Here is a 21,685-nt window from a genome sequence, read left to right on the forward strand (position 1 = left end):
AGCCAGATTTCCCGGCAACAAGGTGGGTGCCCGGTACGGTGCTGGTCATTGCACCGCGGACTGCACGCGCAGACTAAGATTCATGGGCAGTGCGACGAATACGGAGGGCTGGCAGTCGTGCAAAGGAGATGGGGATACGGGCCACGGGGAGATGGGCTCCTGTTGTCTGCATTTGAGGCTCTGAATAACTTCTATCAGTATATGAATCTTCATTTGTGTACCATACATATAATATCCCCAATAATGGCGAAGGGGCTCAATGTTGTCATCCATCCACAGATTCCGGCTGTCCAATGCTGCCCTTCCATGTCGATACCTATTTTGAGTACTCAAGTCATGTACGAACCCGTCGTACCCGATATATTCGCGATCTTCCCGGCCCTTCTCGGCTTGTTACAACACATTGTCTGTTCTTCTTTCCTACCGAGTACCCGACATCTATCTCATACAAAGGTATATATATCCATCCCGGAAGTCACCCATCAGATGCCCGCCCGAATCGACCCTGGAAAGGATGACAGCGGTACGACGGGACACGAAGTCATCCTCGGATTATGCTTCAGCGAGCGCGGCCCGGGTCGCGGCAGCTCCCGGACATCTGCAAAATACTTGCCCGCCAGGTCCGCCGGCGGCAGGTCGAGCGCCATCATAGTCTCGATATCCGCCGACGATGGCGCGTAAAGTGTGGACGACGACACCTTGGCTGCGGCGGCGGTTGATTCGCTTTCGGACTCGTTGCTGTTGATCAGGAAGTTCGCCCGCATGAAGTCCAGGAAGGTATCGATCTCCTTCCTCGTCGTCATGGCACCTACGCTGACTCGCACAATTCTGGTGTTGGTCGTCAAGGTTAGCAGAACAGAATGCGACGCACTTCGAGCATGGTCAAACAGTATAATGTGGATACACGTACCCGGTGGGAAGACCGTGGATGATGGCAATGCCTTGAGATCCGCAGTGATGCCCCGCCGAGAGCGCTCGATCGATCATCCAAGGTTCGTACCCGAGAGAAGTGAAGATGCCACCTGGATTGCAGACACCTGCGAACACCATTATTAGCATCAAAGTTGCCTACTTGGACAAGTTGTTGTAATACCTCCTGATCTGATATATACTCCCGCTGCATTCGCCGACTTCTCGACTTCCGCATACGGTATATGCTGCCCGTCGGCCTTGATCACGTTGAACGCAATCACCGATCCCTGCGTCTTGGGGTCCTCAAAGGCCGCGGAGCCGCGGTTCTCGTTGTAGATGCAGCAGGCGGCTCTCCCGTTCGGATGGCGGAGCTCCAAGAGGCCCCGGTAGAGCCGGGCGAGGAGATAGGACGTGTGCCTGGATACCGTTGCCATGGAGCCGTACAGTCTCTTGTGCACCTCGATGGCTTCCCCCAGCGCGAGGATGCTGTGGAACGGCAAGGTCCCGTCCTCGAGCCCGTCGTGGATGTGGTACTTGGGGGCTTGCAGGCCCTTGCTCTTGTGCCACGGGTCGCTCAGCGTGCTGATCATGGTGACGGTGCCGCCGCCAAAGTACTTCCGGAGCGTTAAGATGTGACCGGAGGCCTTGCGGACCACAAGTGCGCCGAGGTCGGGGAACCCAAAGATCTTGTACAGCGAGAGGCATGTGAAGTCGGGGGCCTGATCCGGGACTCCAAAGACGCGGCCCATGGGACTAGTCATGGCCAAAGCGGCAGCATCGTAAAGTGTGTCTGTCATCGTGTTACTTAGTTACCAGTCTGTCTGTGTGTGTGTGTATATACACAAAGTAATTATGTGTTGGTATATTTCCATCAGGGGATGCTTACAGCAGTTCTGGAGAGTGTCCGACTGCCGAATTCTCCCACACCAAGAAGACGGAAGTCGCCGTCCGGTCATGTTGGACTGGCCGGGATAAGCAAACAAGCCAAGGTCGTTGGGACTGTGCCGGCCGGCCAAGGCGCTACTTGGGGACTGGAGCCATTCTTCGACCTCGTAGTCGCTCCCGAAGCAGTGGTGATGCCCATAGGCGAGTTCCCTGACCCCGACGAGGCTGGTGTGGGCGTCCTTGTGGAAGCCGTACCAAAAACGGCCGGACTTGGTCTTCTCCGCCAGATCGCGAAAGGAGTCGGCGACGAGCTTGATGGCGGCCGTTGCGTTGGCCACGAAAACAAGATCAAAGTGGTCCGGGTCGGCGCCGAGAAACTCTAGTGTCTTTTCTCGGATCTGGTCGACGTTGTCTCCTGACAACCTCGCCGGCGAGTTCTCCGAGTGGGGGTTCCCATATAGGTTGGACAGCATCTTCCGGGTGAAACCCTCGACCGCCGACTTCGCATAGATGGTCGCACCACTGTGGTCGAGGTAGATGCCTGGTGGTATAATGCAGTCAGCACTCTATTCAGGCCATGTCATGCGTGCTGCTTACCTACCATCGTTCATATGGGGATACTCCAGGGGTCGTATGGCCTCGACGGCCTGGTTATATTCGTTCTCCATGATACGACTGGGTGGTGGATAGCAGTCCGGAAAATATAGTAGATCACACGGAGAAGGGATTATACCAATAGGACGAGAAAGTGTCAACCTGGTTCGAGGAGACGCGCTGAGCTGATATAGAAAGACGGCTGCTGATGGATTACGATGTCCCACGTGCCTGCACAGGCCGTATAAAACCCGAGTATATATAGAGAATATGATATGACCACAACACTTCTTGGTCATCATGTTCATTCCTGGGCGCGGCTGAACTTCCGACTTCTTGATACAACCAAAAAGTATGGAATATATGGGCTGCTGCACACCCTCTCGTGCCCATGGCTGTTGCCCACACTGCAGCCGTAGTCCTGACCGGTCATGCATATCGGTGCATCCTCTGGGTAGGTCACATCTTTCGAAAGAGGTATGGATTCGCTCCTCCCCGCGAGACTATCTGAGTTAACCGGGAATGTAGGTTTGCCGCTTAGACACATGGGAGGGTAGTAAGGGGGGGCCGGTAGAGTCGTAAAAACATGCATCGTCTGGTCTGCGTGCTGAATGAAGCTCAGGTGACTGGCCAAAACTCAAAAGTCTCATCCTACGCAACAGGCCTCCCCCACGAGACAGTCTTGCCTCTCTCCAGATAGCTGTCGCCCTGGCACCGCCCAAGGAAGATAAGATCACCCCATATGTGCTCACACAGAGTGTGATGGGGGACTGACTAGCTTGCTTTCGAGGATGGTATTGGCTACAAGTGGCCAGTCTGCACCGGTTACATCGGATGGCGACTAGGCCCATCCCGGGACTCGCCCTCCCGGAATGTTGGCAAGCCCTATCTATTCGAAAATGGGATGTATAAGGCTGCCTAGGTTGGTCAGCTCGCGCCTTCCCAAGTCGCCAGCGCTGACTGCCGTTGATTCATCGACCAGAATCAGTCAGATCCGCAAAATGCGGCGTGGCCGCCCAACGGTGGCATCTTCCTTTGGATGCCTGCGGTTTGCTACATCCCTTGCTTTTCAATAGAACCTCTGCCGAGCCGACACATGGGGGCCGTTATCTGGGCCGGCAACGCCCAAATCCTGTATGTCTCGAAACCAAAACTGCTGCTCCGTATGTTCTACAGATGAGACAGTGAGGTAACGATCAGGAACCGCTGACTCCGAGGTTGCCTGCCTTCCCCCGGTTTCCGAAAGGGTGTCTGGGGTTCCTCGACGCAAGAGGGAGTGCGGTGAGTGATGAGCCCCAATAGGGTCGTGATGGAGACTAGCGGGACGTCACTACCCAGGCGGAGGATATTGATTCCAGGTAACGATTCCTTCTCGGGACAGGACGACGTGGTTTGACTGGTCAGTGGCGGAGGCGTGTTGGTATGCAGACGTCTTGCCCATGCAGCCCCAGATGGTGTTGTGGTGCAACCTCAAACTGCCCCAAGAAATTCCTTGGCTGGTGCCGGCCCGTCCAATAACGTTCTCGAGAAATGTGATGCAGGGTCAGCTGTCAGCTGACAGCCAAGCTCTAGGCGGAAAAAGGAATAAATCGATATCACTATTTTCCATCAGAGGCTCGATACCTACTCTCGAGACTCCAAGGAAACATGTTAAAGACTGTGTCGGAACATGCCTCTTTCTTTCGAATCAGCAATAGGTGCGTATGGAGATAAACACTTGGGCAATCGACCACTGATGCAAGGGTACGTTATACGATGCAAGCCTCCCTCACCTGAAAGATACGTAAACGTTAGTATGTATGTAGGTAGGCATGTCTTGTGGAGACAACGGGGTCGGTCGTCTGCCTGGCAGGTAGTATTGAATCAATAAATTACCCCTACTCAACCTCAACATCCTCCTAGCCAAATTAATAAGCATACCAATACTCATGATGACTTGCGCGAGCCAGAGGGATTGAGCCAAATATTTCTTGAATGGCTGAATGATCAGCTCACTAATGCAGTCGATCATGGGGGTGCCACGCATATAGCGGCGGCTGAACCCAGCAAAATGGCACCATCGCGCATGCCCAGCATTCATCTTATTAATGCCCATCACGGTCCTGTCACAGAAGCTTCCAGCGCCTATCGTGAACCATCATCACACTAGCGCTCGTCATCAGCCACCAGCGTTGATCCTTCACCATTGAGGCATGCCGTGCCCGTGACGGACATTGCTCGCTCGCACATACCAGTCCAGCAAGATTTGCCGTTGGGGGTTTTCACCTTGGCCCGGGGATTGAGATTTTCGTCTCCAAATACCCCTTTTGAGACCTCATCGCCCAAGATGGCCAATTTTCGCTGCACTGAGGTTTAGCGAGTCCAGTAGTGGATGCTTCGACTGGTTCTCATAAAGTGCTGACTGAACTGCGTGCATGCTTACTTACACAGCATGTCGGATAAGGGCCTTTGCAGCCCATACTAGATCGTTGGGTTTCAATCTGGGTAAATGCTCTTACGACGTCGCGCGCATACCGTACTCGGCACTTTTAGAAAATGGCAAGCCCATGGCTCGTCTTATCACCACTCCCGGAACACGCCAAAATGCAAAAAGTGCCAAGGCAGAATGATGTCTTTTCGGTTGCTGTCTGTGTGCCACCGACCGTGACCAAAGTCAAGCGCAGCCGTCTCCTCAGTTCAAGGGTATCTATCTCCCAAACGTGCAACAATGCAACGGTGGCCCTACCAAACGGGCCCCCCAAACCCCGGAACGCCATGCCCAATATTGCATGCAGTGAAGGGAACAACCCATGATCCCCTCATGCAGGGCGATTTACAAATGATTATTTTATCCCCCCTTCCCCCCCTATTTTCATTCACTCAACCAACCACTAGAAGGCAAAGAAAAGGCCGAAAAGGGCCAAGAAGGCTGGCTGGGCGAAAGCGGCGCCCTGGAGAACGTTTGCTCCAGCCGTGACGACGGGAGGCGTAGCAGTAGGCGCAGTAGTAGGCGTGCTGTTGAGGCCAGGCGTGCCCGAAGGTGACGAGGGTGACGCGCTAACTTGGAAGTTGGCACACGAGATGCGAGTCTTGTTCGAGAAGTGAACAACGAAGCTGCGGTCGGGGATGGAGGCGTTGGAGCCGCTGTTCATTGAGCCGAAGATGTCCGTGTACGTCGCCTCGAAGGGGTCGGAAGTGATGGCGCCGTACTTGCCGCTCAGATCACCAACCTGGCAAGTCTGAGGGTACGTCTTGTCACAGACAGGTGTCTCGCCGCGGATGGTAGGGTCCAGGTGCGCGCCGGTCGAGGTGCAGTTTCCATCATCGGGAACCTTCTTCTCGTGGATGTGATAGGCTGAGAATAGTTAGTAGGCAGAATCACGTAGGTGAGGATGGCATCCAGTTGACATACGGAAAGGTCCGCCCTCCTTGGGGAGGTTGGAGAACTTGACGGTGTAGACGACGCCAATACCGTCGGGGCTGGACTTGACCGAGACAGAGCCCTTGACGTTGCCGGTCAGGGAGCCGGCAGTGAAGAAGGCCTTGTCCGGCAGGGTTCCAGCGGCCGAGACTCCAACTGGGTTGTCGGTAACGGCTGTGGCATTGCCCAGATCCTATACGAGGGAGAAACCTGTCAGTAAGATCTAGTGGTACAAAGGTGAAAGGTAGCACTTACGCCGGTCTTGATGCCGTCGGCGTTGACGAGGGCAAGGCCGAGGGCCATGGTGGAGAGAATACCGAACGAATGCATGGTGAAAAGCGTGGATCGAAAAGCGATTGCTGATTAGAAATGGATGGCCGGGAAATCCTTGAGGCTGTATCCGACTGGACTGCGGTCACACAAGTTAAGATGTAGGTGCGTATTTGTGCGGCAAGGCAGGACGGAGAAGACAAAAAGGCCTTGTGCGGACAGAGGCCGGAGGCGCAGGTGCTTGTTGCTTGAGAGAAAGGGACTGCTTTGCTTTTCTTTGCTTTGCTTTGTTGGACCTTGGAGTTTAAGCCGGATGCACGGGAGCGAGGGGTTCACGAGGAAATCTCACGGTGGCGGTGGGAAGGCGGCAGCGGAGTGGGAGAAGGCGCAACAGAAGAAGGCAAGGTGGGCAAGCACCGAGCCTTATATCAGTCGCATTGAATGGATCATTCGCACCTACATACCTTTGCAACTTTGCTCCTCCCTGCTGGGAGCCCGGAGGTAAAGGTACAACGTACATGTTGGATGTACCTCCCCTGGGAATGAGACTGGACGACGAGCAGGGCCAAGACCAAGACCAAAGCTAAGACCAGCCAACCAACAAACAAACAAACAAACCAACCGACTGGAGGATAAAGAAAAGCATGGCGCCCGGAGGAGCTAACCCCCTAGGCGAGTAACCAAGTGCCAACATCCACGCGACTGGTTCACTCTAAGAGCGATGCGGAGAAGGCCCTGGCTCCTGCGTGGCTATATTAAACATGATGGAACCTTGCATCATCAAACAGCTGAGCTGCTTTTAGGAGTGGAATGGGACGGGATGGGATGGGCGCAGCACGCACGCACGCACGCACACTCACACAAACAAAAGAAGGGGGCTTGCGGATTGCCGCCGTTCAGGATAAATCATTTTCTCATTCGTACGGATACTGTAATTGGGACGACTTTCTGTGCCAAGAAAAGCTTAGTACCTCCCTCCATTCAATGTTCGCAGACTTCAGACCCTGCCAGCCGTCTTCCCTGGCCCCTTCTCTCCCATCCAGCAATATACTCTCACTATATATGTATCTACGCAGTAGAAATGCTAGGTATCCTTACAGCCCAGGTGCGAGATACGATTGAATTGACGGACGGTACTTCATGACATCTGTACGTCCTTGTCTGCGTGTACTCTCAGCTCTCCTTCTTTGTTTATATTAGAATGTTTCACTTTGTTTGCCGCTGTTCCTCGACTAAGCCCTTTGTGGCTAACAACCTAGCGAACGAGGAACCGTGGCTGCTTGAGGTTGTGATCGACTTGCACATATGCGCACTGCCGGCTACGCGGAGTACACAGGCCAGACGGCCACCAAAACTTGGGCGGATAATTAGGAGATACATTTTTGATGGATTGACCTACTTAGGTACCTAGCTGAGCACCAGCCAGGTACCCCTTCTCGGCTAGTCAACCTTACCTAGTGGAACCCCCTGTAAGCCCCTCCTCCGGCCTCCTCCTCCTGGTTCCAGTCCAATCAACAAGACAAGAAACCCGTGAAAGACGCCAGCCTGAGTCGCAGTAGATGAAGTAAAATGACATCAATCTAATTGGGGTTGGCCAAGCAGTTGTATGCATCTTATCAATCTCGGATAAAAAGCCCAAGCAACTACCACTGCCGTAATACAAGGTAGCATGGTGGTTGGTTACCGGAATAACGACTGGACAACTAGCCTCTCTTCTCTCTCCCCACCACCTTACCTAATTTAAGGCAGTACTTCAATGCCGTTATACCGCCAGCTTCCTTCTTGAAACAAGCAGGATCTCTGATAGGATCAGAAGAAAGGATCGCCCAGGAGCAGGGGTATAGGAAATATATCTGCACACGATGTGTCAGGTAAGGGGATGACAGCTAAGAGGTCTGAGCCCCAAGTCTTGCCGGGTATACCGAGAGAGAGAGAGAGAGAGAGAGAGAGAGAGAGAGAGAGAGAGAGAGAGAACGACAAGCTGTCAAGCTTCTTTCTAAGGCGACTGACTTTGCGTATTGGCGAACTACCTTTCTCGGGTTTCAGCGCCGCCTATGTACAGTATAGCGGCAGTACGGGGTAGAACGTGTGTTGGCGCCCACTGCAGCTCTGCAGGTGACTAACAGCTCAGCCCGCAACCAGCATCCCAACCAAGATCCCGTACCTATCATTAGCAACATCGAACCCACACTGGCAGGCCAGACCCCTGGCTTCTAAAGCAGACTGCCCACTCACAGCCACCTTGTTTCCACCACTGCTCGCCAATCATTAGCGACCAAAGTTTTGTTTTGGCGCATTTGTTTCTTGCCCAGAGCCTCGGGCCCTACCCTTCCACGACGTTCTCCTTGTAGTACGTAAAGGATATGCATATCTCCAGATAGCTACATACATAATGTAGTAAGCTGGATGGAGATGGATGCAGAGGATCTCTCCATGTTGTATTGATGGTGGATTGGCCCCCAACGCCCACTTTGGCATTCTCCAATCCCGTGTGTCACTTTGCCGCCCTTCTCCATGTCTCTCTTGGAGATGCAGAAAGCGGGAGCTTGTGCCACGACGCAATTTGGGAACGACCACTCTTACAGATGTTCCTTCAAGCTCGACTGACAGTGATGCTTATTATTAGACCATGTTTCGACAAAGGTCGGACACACTCTTTGACTTTGCCGCTGACCAGGCCCATCCTTCATGTGCTGCTGCCACCTGAGCCTCGAATTATTGCTCTTCTTAGCATAGCACATCTTCATTGTCGTTAAATCGCAATAAGGCCGGGAACCCCGGCCAGGACGATGAGGAGGAAGTCGTGATGTGTGATGATCTCTCTTGGGCCAAACAGCCCTATCGGATATGCTCTCGCTCTTGAAACCCGAGCCAATCCCGACGCTTCTCCCTCTCCCTTGGCCATGCAGCCGCGAGTAACGGCGCTGTGGTTCCAGCTGATCTTGACTCGCATTGACCAGGTCGATGCGGCTCGGCGCGGTTATATCGTTGGGCTTACCAAGAAGACACTCAGCACTGGGCGTGGATGATGATTCATGGATGCATCTGCCCAGCAGAATACGAGGGGGTTGGATGCGACTGACAACTAGCCCAACTTATTTGCATATACTTCCACTTGCTTTGGCCAGCGCACTATTGGATATTGCCAGTATCTTAGTTAGTGTAGTCTCTGGTCTGCAGTCGGTCTTGACGTGGCTGGAAAGCCTATACCCAGGTTGCATCCGTGCAAAGTTGAGGCAAGGGGGCTGGGTAACAATCTACATCTGCATCTACATCTATCCGTCCTGGTTATGCCTATCTTCATTGGACAGGCAGGCTGGGCAATATGCGATTAGATTTCTCCTGTCCCGGCCTGCATCCTAAGGTCGACGTTCAACGGTTAGACAACGTGTCGTACATGTAGCAAGTGCGCCGAGTCAGACACTGCGTTCACCTCCACGCAGAGGCCTGCATCGCAACCAACTACCTGTTTGGTCTCCGGTTTGGGAGGCCCCTTCCTACTGTACATGTAGGTCGCAGCTCAGTGCATCTGAGGAGCAGAAACTGGTCTACGGACGGTAGGGCGATGTGAGACTGGCAGTCAAAGGTGCATGTTGGCTGCCAGTGTTCGGTCCATATTCGCTGCAAACAGCGACGGGCCAGAGAATGCTCCGAAAGAGACCACTCACCACTGCGCCATATGCCGATATTGTCACGGGTATATATCTCCGTATGCGACTGTGATCGTGGACGTTGGACTTGAATTGTGGGAGAGATCGGGTTTGATATTGTCTCGGTCTCGGAACCTAAATGGAAGTCGTAGTTGAGTGGTTTCCGTCTTGGCCTCTAAGCTCGAGCTTGGACCACTAGCACCACGCAACCCACGCCATGCAGCCAGCAGCCTCAGCGCAGGCAGCAAGCTCCCCCCAAACTCCAGGCCAAGGCAAGGGCCCGGAAAACAGTGGATCGTCAACGACGACATCTAGACTCCGGAGAAGCTCTCTAAACTCAACCAACTAAAACACTCGACGGAATCTTGAATTTCGGCAACCCATCCGACTCACGACCCAGCATATCTCTGCCGACTTTGCCAACCCTCGTATTCCTCCCACTACAGTCCTCATCAATCGCCGGTTTCGAATTTTAGATCAACGGGGCCCAGTTCCGGTCTCACCTTCCGCCAAAATGAAGCCCGTCGTGTCGTCCATGCAGGCCTGGTCTTGGTGAGCTCTCTCCCACCCGCCCATCTCCATCTCCGTCTGCACCGCGCCAGGCAAGCTTGAGGGCAGGAAGCTAACTGGGCATCGTATTCTGTAGCACCGTCATCTCCGCATTCGCCATCATCATCCTGTCCGTCATCGGCGGCCTCTTCCGCTCGAAGCACCACTCGCTCACTGGCCACGCCGACGACCCGGTGGACGGCCCGGCCGTAGCGGGCACTATATTCACCGCCGTCTTTGTTTACATTGTAGGTTCTCGCGACGGCACAGGCACAGCCGAAGGGTGGATAGCCGGGCGCGGATGATTGCTAACTGATTGCGCGTATCAACAGGGCTTCCTCGTATTCTGCGGCCTTCAGGGCATGCTCCATGTCCGCGAAAGCCGAAGGGGCGCGATCGCATTGTAAGAGAGAGGCGTCACTGCTGCTACGACAGGAGAACCATAGAAAGAGAAAGAGGGGGAGAGAGATATTTAAATCGCGCGGGTTGGGCGTTCAGGTTGTTTTGCGTTGTTTATTTCCCTGCGCGCGGTGCATGCGGTGACGACGGCAACGCAGGCGCAACAGCGCCGGCATCGGCATCGGCATCGGCATCGGCACATATGCTACAAATCAGCTCAGACGCGAGTCTTGGGCTACACCCCGAGCTGCCACCCGAGTGCGGACTTCGAATGCGGAGCGGTTGCGGGCGTCTGTAAGATCGGTCCTAGATGGAAGAGCCGGACACCCAATGTCCCGATGAGGGGCCGGGCTTGTATTTACTATGTCCAAACCAAGAAGAGGAGAGGGAGGGAGAGGCCTCGTCTTGCCGATTTGCGGTGAGCACGGCTAGCATCTCCTCCGAGGGTCCAGAAACGCGGGTATTCGAGTATCCGCTTGTATGTCAGATAGACTCGGCCTGTAAGAAGCACACGGGGCTTCTGGCGAAGTCTCTAATTGAACACCAAGATTGTACCATACTTCATCATGTCGTTAGGCACATCGGTCCAAAGCCTTGCTCCATCCCCCAAACCCCCGGTTATAGGCATTTCATCAAACCATGATACAGAGACAGCAAGCTTATGGCTCGTCTACGTTAGCCTACAGTCCCCGTTCACTCGCCGGCGTTTCGCAGGTCAAATGCGGCCTCCAGCTAGCGTGGCCCTTTCCGTGGTACGAACTTGAAAAGGGGAAGACTATAGCTCATTTAGGCCGGCAAACGTAAATAATGGAATATCGGTTCATTACGGTTGGAACGTCACAATCTCCCTAGGCCTCTTGTAATAGGACAAGTCCAATGATTTGCTTCCCAGGCCTCAAGATGTTAACCGTATCCCTACACCATCAAACGTACCAAGGTATCTCAAGAAAATCAGTCTTTGGGAAAAGGACCCAACAGCAACAGAACTCCTTGAACTCCAAGCTCTAGATCACACAAAACCCGCCATCTCAAAAGGCCAGACCATTCGAATTATCCATCATACAAATACATATACCCATGAAACACGCATTGCCATCATCAGTGGCGTGTCGTTGTCGACGGAGATGCCACCGGCGGTGGTGGCGAAAGCGCCGACCCCTGAAGTGGCAGGTCTCGCGATGACGAGGACGTATTCGATGCAGTCTCGGCATACGCCGCCATTTGGTGGTGGTGGTGGTGGTGGTGGTGGTGTTGTTGTTGTTGTTGTTGTTGTTGTTGTTGTTGTTGTTGTTGTTGTTGTTGTTGTTGTAGCTGTTGCTGTTGTTGTGAAGGCGACGACGACGACACGTCGAAGGTCGTACGTACATTGATGCCGTCGGGAGCCGGTGATCTCACGCGGTGGGCTCGTAGCGGCTGCGGCACGCTTTCGATCTCCCATTGCTGGTCCCCGGTGCTACCAAAGGTCGGGGAGCGCGGTTGGTTGAGCTTGATCTCGGACCCCCTCCTGCCGGATAGGTCCGCCGCCATCGTCATCGCCGCCGTCGCTGCCGCTGCCGCCCCTGTCTTGCTCCGGCGAGTGGGCGAGAGCTCGAGGTCCAGGTCGGGGCCGTGGTGGTCCTCATCATCGACGACGATCTCCTCGTCTTGTTCGTCCTCGCTGTCTTCCAGCCGCAGCATGTTGCGGTTCTGGTAATGGTGGCCGTTGCTGGGCCGCGTCAGCCGCCTGCTCGCACCACCACCGACGCCGACGCCGCCGGTACTGCTACCGCCGCTGTGGCTCTGCTTCTTGTTGCTGCTGGTGCTGTACTTTTTCGAGCGTCTGAGACCGCTCAAGCCGAAGTTTTTGAAGAGCGGCCGCAACGTGGCGATGCACCCGGCTATTATGCCAAGCGCCGGTTCCAGGACGGACCACATGGCGACGTCGCTATAATGCCCCTCATTGTTAGCAGGTTACGTGCCAGTGAGATATAGCAGGTATATCTTGCGTGGCTCAAAGATCCAGTATGTCGATCAAGCAGCCATTCCAGTCTTTTTTGAGTATTCACTTACACAGTATCGTGAAGAAAGTCGGCAGATATGGCAATCTCCTTCACGTAGGCTGCTCTCAGTATCAGCGCAATACCAGCACTATATATCGATTCAATCTCGTCAGTGAACGTGTCGAATATACGAGGCAAGGAGCAAATGGCACGTCAACTTACACCAGGCCGGTGCTCAGAAGTACGGCAACACTGATCTTGGTCCGGAGGTTGATCTGCACGTTCCACAGCATCGCAACGGGCAGCAAGGCCAAAATCCAATCGGAGACGGCGCTCAGGACGCTGTGGAGGATGGTGGAGATGGGCACGATGGCCTTGTTGATGCAGGAGCCCTGGGCGCCGGGGACGCGGGCGGGGCCTTCCCAGAAGAAGGACGGCGGCGTGCATTGCACGACCATGACTGCGTCATCATACTGTCAGTTGAGAACATTGGCTGGAAAACAATGACTAGGACATACTGAAGAAGTACCCAATGTTGAGGACCATGATCACCACGACGTTGGCGCGGATTGTCCAGACATGCCAGGGCTTGACGGCTATGCGGAGGAGAAAGAGCGCAATCGACATCCGGATGAGCGTAGCCGTCGGGACATACAGGACCTCGCCCAGATACCAGGCTCGCAAAGCAACGAGGATGCCCTGCTGCGTGAGCTGTGTCGTATGCAGCCCGGTGCCGCCGAGGGCGATGCTGTGGAGTATGATGATGGAGGTTGGCATATATATCAGCTGCGAGAGCGGTGCTTAGCTGTGTGGCGCTGGCAAGAAAAGGGGGGAGATCAACGGAACTTACAACGGCGGCCAACATCATCCAGTCCTCCATTAGGATCTTCCGCACCATGAAGACCCTGACATACATCCTCAGGCAGCAAGCCAGGGTCGCTAGCACAAGAGCAAAGGTCTGGACGATGAAGAACCGCGTCCCGGCCGGGTTGACATCGTAACCCAGCGTTCTAGGCGCCATCTCGGGCAAAAACTGAAGAGGTTTGATGGGGATGCCAGCACCATATGATGCACACAGTAGTGCAATGCGAGGAAACGCGCTATTAAATCGGTATGTAGGCCAACATCGACCTGCAAAAGCAATACACACAGAAACAGCTTTCTTCAGCACAGCGAGATCAACTCACATCATGCAGCCGGACAGAAATTGGGAGCGTCTAGACTTATATTGCGCATGCGGCCGTCTTGCCCGTCCTGCCCGTCTCCCGGGGCAGAGAAACGATGACACGAATTATACATGGTGTGAAGTTAAGCGAGTAAAGATCAGCGGCCGCTCCATTCCAAATTGCATTTCATCATTTTTATTGACCTGGCTTGGATGATGTGCACTGACAGAATCAAAAGAAATCAACTTCTTCACGGCCGTCTATCAATCAGGGCAGGCAGGGGTGTTTGTGGCCTGGCGGACGAGGGTGTGGAAGTCACCTTCCACCTCTCCTCCCATGGCCTTGCATACAGGTAACCATTGATAGCAGTAGGGAAGAGAAGAAAGAAAGGGGAAAAAACAGGGTTCGACGCTGGACTCCCCTGGTGCCCAAGCCACTTCGAGGAAGTGTTAGCCAATAACGATGCCCTGCTGGCGTTTCTGTGGCCTACGCATGCTATAGGGTGGAAACGAGGGGAGCCAAGAGATTGCTGCGTTGATAAACTAATAACTATACCCAATCAGCTGGCTTTCCACTATTCGGGCTTCACTTTCTTCTTCCTACGGGCCATTTCGAGCCCAAAATACTCATTGACTCTTACCTCGGGCCCAACCAGCCATCACAGTGGATTTCCAAAAGGTTTTACACGACTCGTTTCATGATACGACCCGACTGTGATCGACTCATCAGACGGCATACGCTCTTGCAGGGGAAAAAAAATCATGCCACTATTGCTGGCAATACAACGCAAAGAGGGTTGTTCTCATGGCTCAAACCAGTACTCGAGAAGAAAAAGCAAATCATGTGTGCAGGGGCCCCTGTTCTTGGAGAAAAAGAAAAAAGAGAGAGGTGAAAGCGGCGCATGCTTGCTGGGTGCCTCGGCCGTAACCAGAGAAGTCATGGTGGTCTCACAGAACAAATGCAGTGAATGTAAGATCTCAACCCGAGCAGCCGGATCCTACCCTGAGCATTGCTTTTTCGCGAGGTTCGTGTCAAAGCCGGCACCCGCTGTCGACGAACATGCTTCCCGATCCGGCACGTATACAACTCGAAACATTCCTTCAACCATCACCACATGGCAGGTGCCCCCTTTACCTGGCATCTGCCTATGGCCGAGAATCACTACCGGATCTGGCCTGAAGGAGGAAGCGTGTGGCGTCTGGGAAACCCAATCTCTTGTATGCAAGATTCCCAGGACGATAGCCGAATCCTCGGTTGGCCCAGGCACCCTGAGACGCCACGCATTGACAGTATTTAGTGCGGCTGACTACTGCAAATCAGACCAATTAACCGTGGAAGACAACATACAAAGTGTTGTTCGTCGGTCAGCTCGCGACAGGCAGGTTGCGTTGCCGAACTCGTTGTGCCCCCAACGATGGTGAGCTTTTGGTCGGTGCGTTAAGCAACGGACCACACCCACACCGGGGAAGATAACCCCCACTGGCTTTTACCTCGTGGGACGGTGGGAGGAACAATGTCTGAGCGTGCATTGGCAAGGCGGCGCTGGCCAAGGGTTCTTCCTTCGGGATTTGCAACGGCCCTTGTGAGCTGTAACATTTCGAAGCCCCACTTACGGACCTGACGATGCTGGCTTGCATTGTTGATACCTGATGGTTGTCACTCGCCTAGCTCCCTCGCTCCCCCTCAGAACCCCCCTCACCACGACCTGACAGGTCGCTCGTAAGCCGAGCCCTTGGGTGGTAGGCAATTGCAACAAAAGTAAAACGAGCCATTTTCCGGGGTCGGCAAGCGGGAAAGCACACGATAGGGCCACGGCATCGAGGCCGCATGCCGTTGAAAAGTCCCGAAATGAAGGGAGGCAGGCTTATACGACACTATACGACGCCAGCCAGAACCAGCCAACAACAACGTCTGGTGGTTTGGTGGGTTGGTGGGTTGGTGGGTTGGTGGTAGACGACACTGCCTGACAGGTCACACAAGTGCATTGTCGTGTACAAGTTTGAGGGAGGCGTCGGGGGTGCAAGAACCATGTGCATATGAGACAGCTTTCTATGTACATATGCTGACACCGACGCCACGATGGGCTTAAAAGCGTCTGAGAGGTTCCATCGGCCTGCTGGGCCGTTTCCGGTACATCCAAAAAAAAAAAAAAAAAAAAAAAAAAAAGGAAAAAAAAAAAAACGTGAAGCCATCAAGTAGTGTAGGGACGAAAAGAATATATTTGTGGCAGGCATGGGGTTCCCTGCTTGTCACAGAAAGTCCCCCAATTGATGGTTGCGCGTGGGGCATGCGGCATGGAGCACATTGTCTGTCTATGAGGGGACAGAGAGTGTGTGGTGTGGGCAGGCAGTGATGGATTCATTAAGTACTCAACTAAAAATCTAAAGTCCAAAGGCGGATTTGGAGTGGCATTTGGCATCTGGTGGGAGGAGCTGTTGCCGGCCTCTCCACGAAGACCAAGACGAAACCGCCGGGGAAGCGGGGCCTTTGTTACTGATGTCACCGGTGCAGAAACACTAACAAATATTCCAAAACTCCGAAGGTGCTACACGTACTACTACTGTACCTACTACCCTTACCCATTGGGTCTGTCATTGGAATGGATAGGTACATACATACCTTTGTAATAGGTATGCACCGAGCCGATTGCGATGGGATCGGAGCATCTGGTCCTGGGGGACGCAGCAAAAAGCGGTTCGCGGCTCGGGTGGTGGTGGCCGGGGTGATGTCATGGACCCATCACCATGTACAGCATCGACAAGAATCGTTGCAGTCATCGCAGACAGAATTGCATGACTGCAGGAGCTCAAAAGCAACCGCCTGTCGTCTTTCCTTGCAACTCTTTTCACTCGGCTCTCTACTTTCTCATTTCATACAACTGACCTCCAGCCCAAGACCTCAGTCTAAAGAATCACTTATACCCTAAAATCAGCCATCATGTCATCAGGCGAGCAGTTCCAGTCCGGTTGGCTGCCCAAGCCCACTGACCAGGAATTCCCGGGCAAGGAGGGCCAGCTGCCCGTCGAGGCGCAGTACGATGCTCTCCCCGACTACAAGGGCGGCTTCCAGAAATACAAGGCCGCCGGCAAGCTGCAGGGCCAGCGCGCCATCATCACCGGAGGCGACTCCGGCATTGGCCGCGCCACCGCCATCCTCTTCGCCCAGGAGGGCGCCGACTCACTGATTGCTTACCTGCCCGATGAGCAGAAGGACGCTGAGGAGACCAAGAAGATGGTCGAGTCCCACGGCCAGAAGTGCCATCTCTTCCCCGCCGATCTGTCGGAGCGCGCCAACTGCCAGAAGGTGGTCGACGAGGCCGTCAAGGCCATGGGCGGCATCGACATCCTCTTCAACAACATGGCCTTCCAGATGATGGTCCCGGATATCAAGGATCTCACCGAGTAAGCCGAAACCCTATCTCGTACATTCTTTTCCAAGCCCAACAACACATTCTGACACTGGCAACAGGGATCAGTGGGTGAACACCTTCAACACCAACATCCACCCCTTTTTCTACATCTCCAAGTATGCCTTGCCCCACATGCGGCCCGGCTGCACCATCATCAACAACGCCAGCATCAACGCCTACATTGGCCGCCCTGATCTGCTGGACTACACCTCCACCAAGGGCGCCATCGTCTCTTTCACGAGGGGCCTGAGCAACCAGTTTGTGCACAAGGGCATTCGCGTAAACGCGGTGGCACCCGGCCCCGTCTGGACGCCCTTGATCCCGGCCACGATGAACGAGGAGGCTCAGAAGCAGTTCACCGCGCCCCAGGGACGTCCGTCGCAGCCCAGCGAGATCGCGTCGTGTGTCGTCTTCCTCGCCTCGCCCGACAGCTCTGCACTCAGTGGCCAGGTCATCCACTGCAACGGCGGTGTCGTTGTCAACGGCTAAAAAGCCGTTTCGTAATCAGCATTAGAGGGGGGCTACGGTAGAATATGATCATGGACATGGAAAGGCGTTTTTTTTTTTCTTTCTTTTTTTCTTATCGGCGAATTATGCCAAGTCACGAATATAGAAATTAATGAGAAATGACACGCTCAAATTGACGATGTTCGCTATTCGCTATGAGTGTATACCAATGCTTAGTGATTCGTTGTCCCATAACCAAAGTTTGTTCCGCCCCTGTTCTGCCGCTTTTCTTGCCTAAACAGATTTCAGTCAGTCGAGTTTCTCACCGAACATGAATCAAGCTTGGACTTACCAGGTAGTACTAGGCGGTGCTATAGTACTGCCGCATCCGGCGCAGCCACGTGGCAGAGTTGGTGCTGAACGGCACGCCGCGCGCCATGGCCATCATGGTCGCCGCCGCCTCTATGATGTCGAGGGCCTGCAAGGAGCCTTCTTCCCGTCTGACCCGGGCGACGATGGGGCTGCCGCTCCACTCCTGCAACAACTCGCGGAAGAGCTCGTCGTGGTCAGAGGCGTCTGTCATCTCTGACCGAGGAGCTGCAGTGCTGCGGGACCGGACGGGCGAGGGGGTTGGAGTGGCAGTAGGGTTGCCGACCATCATGATTTCACCCACTGCCTCCTCGTAGCCTCTGGCAACCACTTCCGAGACAGCGGTGGCTGCAGCGCCTGGAGCTATCGGAGCAATAGCAGAAGCAGGAGCAGGAGAAGGAGCAGGAGTCGCAGGGCCCTGGGCCTGAACGCCCTCAAAGATGTCCTGGCGAACTAGACCAGAACGAGCTTGAGGACGAGCAACTCCACGACAACGACGACGACCACTGCCGCCACTTGCTGGAGAGACCGTGTTGCGGCTCCAGGGAATATCCACATTGGCGAGGTTGTGCCGGGCGTCGTACCGGGCCTGCGCATGGCAGACGCTGCAGGTCGTCAGGCTGCAGGTCTCGCACTTCTGCATCGTGCGCCTGTTGCGCTGGTTGCAGATGTCACATAGGGCGTTCTTCGATGTGACCAGCCTGTACTGGGTGTGCGGTACCGGGGCCGGGGTGGTGCTCCGAGAGGCGGCACCCGACCACGAGCCGGCGGAGCCACTGCCCTGGGCGTTGTCCTTGTGCGGTGGGTTAGGATCATTACACTCCACGAGGTTCTGGAGTGTGTACTTACCATCTCCTCGTTCTGCGGGTGCGAAGGAGAGTGTTTCGGGTAAACTACTCTGCAGTGTTGAAGAGTGTATCGCCGAGTGGTCTTGGGTAGAGATCAGTGAGCGGTATCTTGGGGTCTGAATCTCGGATAGAAGCAGCTTGACTCGATGTTGGGTGGGAAAAGAAAATGAAGGGAAGGCTTCCAGGCCAAGCAGGTCAAATTTAAAGGGTTCCCTAGCAGAGGTTCGTCGAATCTATTCAATTGAGGTGATCACGGATAGCACACCGATTGTCGTCAAATCGATCACAGTCTCACAGTCGCCTTACAGAGAATGATAAGCGTTCAGCTTCAGACTAAGCATGCATAGGTAGCGATACAATCAGAACAACCAGACGAATCACTCTTTAGATGAATGAAAAAGGGTGAAGGATTCTCAGCTGAATCGATGCTGAATGACGGGCGACTGGACACCCCTTACTATTAGATGTACAGCCATGAGTAGTTACATGGGATGCTTTCATACAGTCCGAATAACTGGATAGTCAATCGAAGACCTGGCGTACTTGTCATTGAGATAATTGGTCAACTGATGGTGAATAAAGGGGTTGTGTAGAACAATCGTCCCCGGCGAAGTCACCAACATCTCCCGTGCTGCCTTGGGAGACTATGGTACAAGTAATCTCTTAGAGGGCAAACGAGCTGTAGGTCAAAGGTAAACAGCATTGAAACCTGATCAAGGAGTAGGTAGAGGGTCAATTGCGTGTAGTATAGGTGGCTATCCTATGAGAAGCAGGGTAGCTTTACACATCTATATACTACACCGGGTAGTCGTCCCTTGCGACCCCTTCACACAACAACGAAGCTGTTGATGGGCATGAAACCTCGGTGCTGAGGTCAGATGAAGAGATCATCGACGCCGAGGAGGTTTTCAATGCTATGACTACCAGCAAATGTATAAAGAGGCCTCTTCTAAAAGAATACGATATTTGCACTACTGATAGGCTACATGCGTACTTCATGTCCAATTGGTAAGGCATATAAATTACAAGTAATACATATGATATTCCATATAGATATTTATCGCCTCAAAGGTTGTTAAGAAAACCCATTGGCTGTAGTTGTAGAGCGGTACATCCCCAGCAATCTCGACAGAGATTGAAACGAGGATGGTTTCTCGCTGCAGAACATCTCCTATACGATGAGACTTGGGTATAGAAGACGAAGTTGATTAAATGGCAGAGCAGATCACCACAGAATCTAGCGCAAAGACGGCGAGGCCTTGCCACCCCCTTAACCAGGAGTTATAGAGTAGTGTATGCGGCTACGACGCACTGACTGCGGCTGACCAAAGGGCCAGGAAGGGCTCAGTTCCTTCTAGAAGACCGAGTTCAGTATTAACTTAGGCGACTGGAAGTTGGGGCTCTAGTTAGTAGCCGTCATCAGGAGCGAGCGGCGCAGATCTCGTAACCAAGGGCCCATCCAATATATAAGCCCCCTTTGTCCTCCAGGTTGGCATAGGACACTACGAGTACCGCACTGCAAGAGAATGCAGCGGGCATGCAAACAATATGATCGGGATGAACCAGACCGGGACGAGCCATGGCAGACCATCTTCCGGGAGCTACCACCCAGCACCAAAGGCTGGCTGGCGAAGAGCCTCCTCGGGGTGCAAGGCACGCAAGGTGTGACTAGCTTTCTTCCAGAGGGCAACAGCCGTCGGCACTCGCCTCCCTTCCCGAGATGACGGATTCGATTTTTGTTGGTCGCCTGGCAATGACTAATCGCCAGCGTCGTAGTACCTACCTGCGATGACAGCACAGGCAGCGTTGACTGGCGATTCATGTAAGCGCTGTGTGTTGTTTGCCAGGTACACCAACCAGGCAGGGCTTGGCGGGGCCCCATCAGGCCAGGCGCGGCCATTCCCATCCATACCCATGGATCTCGGATCGGCAGGGGCAGAGCAGACAGGGTAGAGGGCAGGGGAGGAGCAGATGACCGCGTGGGCAGCCTCCATTCGCAAGACGGGTGATCTACGTGGTTTGCCCATTAACCCACGTTCAGTCTGCTGCGCATCCCCGTCTGTTAAATCATGGCATCTGCGGCATTATCGAAACTTCTGTGCTGCCACGTTGAGGGAGTCCCCGCATCGGATTCGGACTTACTGAGGGGACCAGCCTCCATAATATGCAATGCATGGTGACTTATACACAAGTTTCCCTGAGACTGGAAGACTGGAGGGGAAAGAGAGCACGCTTAAGCATAGGCAAGTCCGACACCAAGCGAGCTTGCCGGAACTGCCGTAGTGCAGCGAGCGCCAACCAGCGTCAGGGCTTCGAACACACCCACCTCGCCCAGGTACGATGGCTGAGAGGGTGTGATAATCAGACACTATAGAACCAAACTCGCTCAATGCCCGTGCCACTACACACGGTCATCTGGTTCGCCTATTTTGATAACGGGGAATTGCTCCGACACCACAACAGCGAGCATAAGGCCAGTCCCCTAATCCTAATACCAGCCGCGACTCTACGGGGGACTTGAGGCTCATTCTTCGATACACCCCTGCTGGCCATGGTCGGGCTAGTTTCAAAAGTCCCCGGAATTGGTAGAGAGTCAAACGTCCAGGGACACGAAAGGCTGGTCTCCGAACCGAATCTACCTAAACCTATTAGGTAGATAGATACCAGTGGAACGGGGACACAGCATGAGCGTGTCGATTACACTTACCCCGGAAAGGCAAGAGCATATAGCTCACTCGGCGGTGGGAGGTTGGGTGCGCTTGAACATACATAAACCTAAGCCTAAGGTTGGGTTAAAACATATATCGT

At 53.9% G+C, this 21,685-nt stretch overlaps 8 protein-coding genes across 8 annotated transcripts; 2 read left to right on the forward strand and 6 right to left on the reverse strand.

The window, feature by feature from the left end:
* Positions 1-482: 482 nt before the first annotated feature.
* PG985_006545 (uncharacterized protein) lies at positions 483-2,465 on the reverse strand (the record flags this gene model as incomplete). Its single annotated transcript, XM_066826314.1, has 5 exons — positions 483-828; positions 911-1,037; positions 1,094-1,702; positions 1,799-2,338; positions 2,399-2,465. The coding sequence occupies 5 exons, from the start codon at positions 2,463-2,465 to the stop codon at positions 483-485; spliced, it is 1,689 nt and encodes a 562-aa protein (XP_066685921.1).
* A 2,071-nt stretch (positions 2,466-4,536) lies between these two features.
* On the reverse strand, positions 4,537-4,824 carry PG985_006546 (uncharacterized protein; the record flags this gene model as incomplete). The annotated part of the gene is made up of 2 exons (XM_066826315.1): positions 4,537-4,736; positions 4,818-4,824. 2 exons carry the CDS (start codon positions 4,822-4,824, stop codon positions 4,537-4,539), a joined length of 207 nt encoding a protein of 68 aa, XP_066685922.1.
* Positions 4,825-5,261: 437 nt separating this feature from the next.
* Positions 5,262-6,121, reverse strand: PG985_006547 (uncharacterized protein; the record flags this gene model as incomplete). Its single annotated transcript, XM_066826316.1, has 3 exons — positions 5,262-5,725; positions 5,783-5,984; positions 6,047-6,121. 3 exons carry the CDS (start codon positions 6,119-6,121, stop codon positions 5,262-5,264), a joined length of 741 nt encoding a protein of 246 aa, XP_066685923.1.
* Positions 6,122-10,225: 4,104 nt separating this feature from the next.
* Positions 10,226-10,667, forward strand: PG985_006548 (uncharacterized protein; the record flags this gene model as incomplete). The annotated part of the gene is made up of 3 exons (XM_066826317.1): positions 10,226-10,263; positions 10,358-10,508; positions 10,593-10,667. 3 exons carry the CDS (start codon positions 10,226-10,228, stop codon positions 10,665-10,667), a joined length of 264 nt encoding a protein of 87 aa, XP_066685924.1.
* Positions 10,668-11,722: 1,055 nt separating this feature from the next.
* On the reverse strand, positions 11,723-13,659 carry PG985_006549 (uncharacterized protein; the record flags this gene model as incomplete). Its single annotated transcript, XM_066826318.1, has 6 exons — positions 11,723-11,970; positions 12,021-12,583; positions 12,709-12,786; positions 12,861-13,098; positions 13,157-13,424; positions 13,489-13,659. Coding segments are annotated over 6 exons (1,566 nt in total), but the record flags the coding sequence as incomplete, so codon positions are not given.
* A 3,082-nt stretch (positions 13,660-16,741) lies between these two features.
* Positions 16,742-17,702, forward strand: PG985_006550 (NAD(P)-binding protein; the record flags this gene model as incomplete). The annotated part of the gene is made up of 2 exons (XM_066826319.1): positions 16,742-17,205; positions 17,273-17,702. 2 exons carry the CDS (start codon positions 16,742-16,744, stop codon positions 17,700-17,702), a joined length of 894 nt encoding a protein of 297 aa, XP_066685926.1.
* Positions 17,703-18,021: 319 nt separating this feature from the next.
* On the reverse strand, positions 18,022-19,427 carry PG985_006551 (uncharacterized protein; the record flags this gene model as incomplete). Its single annotated transcript, XM_066826320.1, has 2 exons — positions 18,022-18,890; positions 19,421-19,427. 2 exons carry the CDS (start codon positions 19,425-19,427, stop codon positions 18,022-18,024), a joined length of 876 nt encoding a protein of 291 aa, XP_066685927.1.
* Positions 19,428-20,634: 1,207 nt separating this feature from the next.
* On the reverse strand, positions 20,635-21,038 carry PG985_006552 (uncharacterized protein; the record flags this gene model as incomplete). The annotated part of the gene is made up of 2 exons (XM_066826321.1): positions 20,635-20,936; positions 21,020-21,038. The coding sequence occupies 2 exons, from the start codon at positions 21,036-21,038 to the stop codon at positions 20,635-20,637; spliced, it is 321 nt and encodes a 106-aa protein (XP_066685928.1).
* Positions 21,039-21,685: the final 647 nt, after the last annotated feature.

This window comes from Apiospora marii (genome assembly GCF_038362585.1).
Source record: "Apiospora marii strain CBS 49790 chromosome Unknown utg000004l_segment0_segment0, whole genome shotgun sequence".
Lineage (NCBI taxonomy): Eukaryota > Fungi > Ascomycota > Sordariomycetes > Amphisphaeriales > Apiosporaceae > Apiospora > Apiospora marii.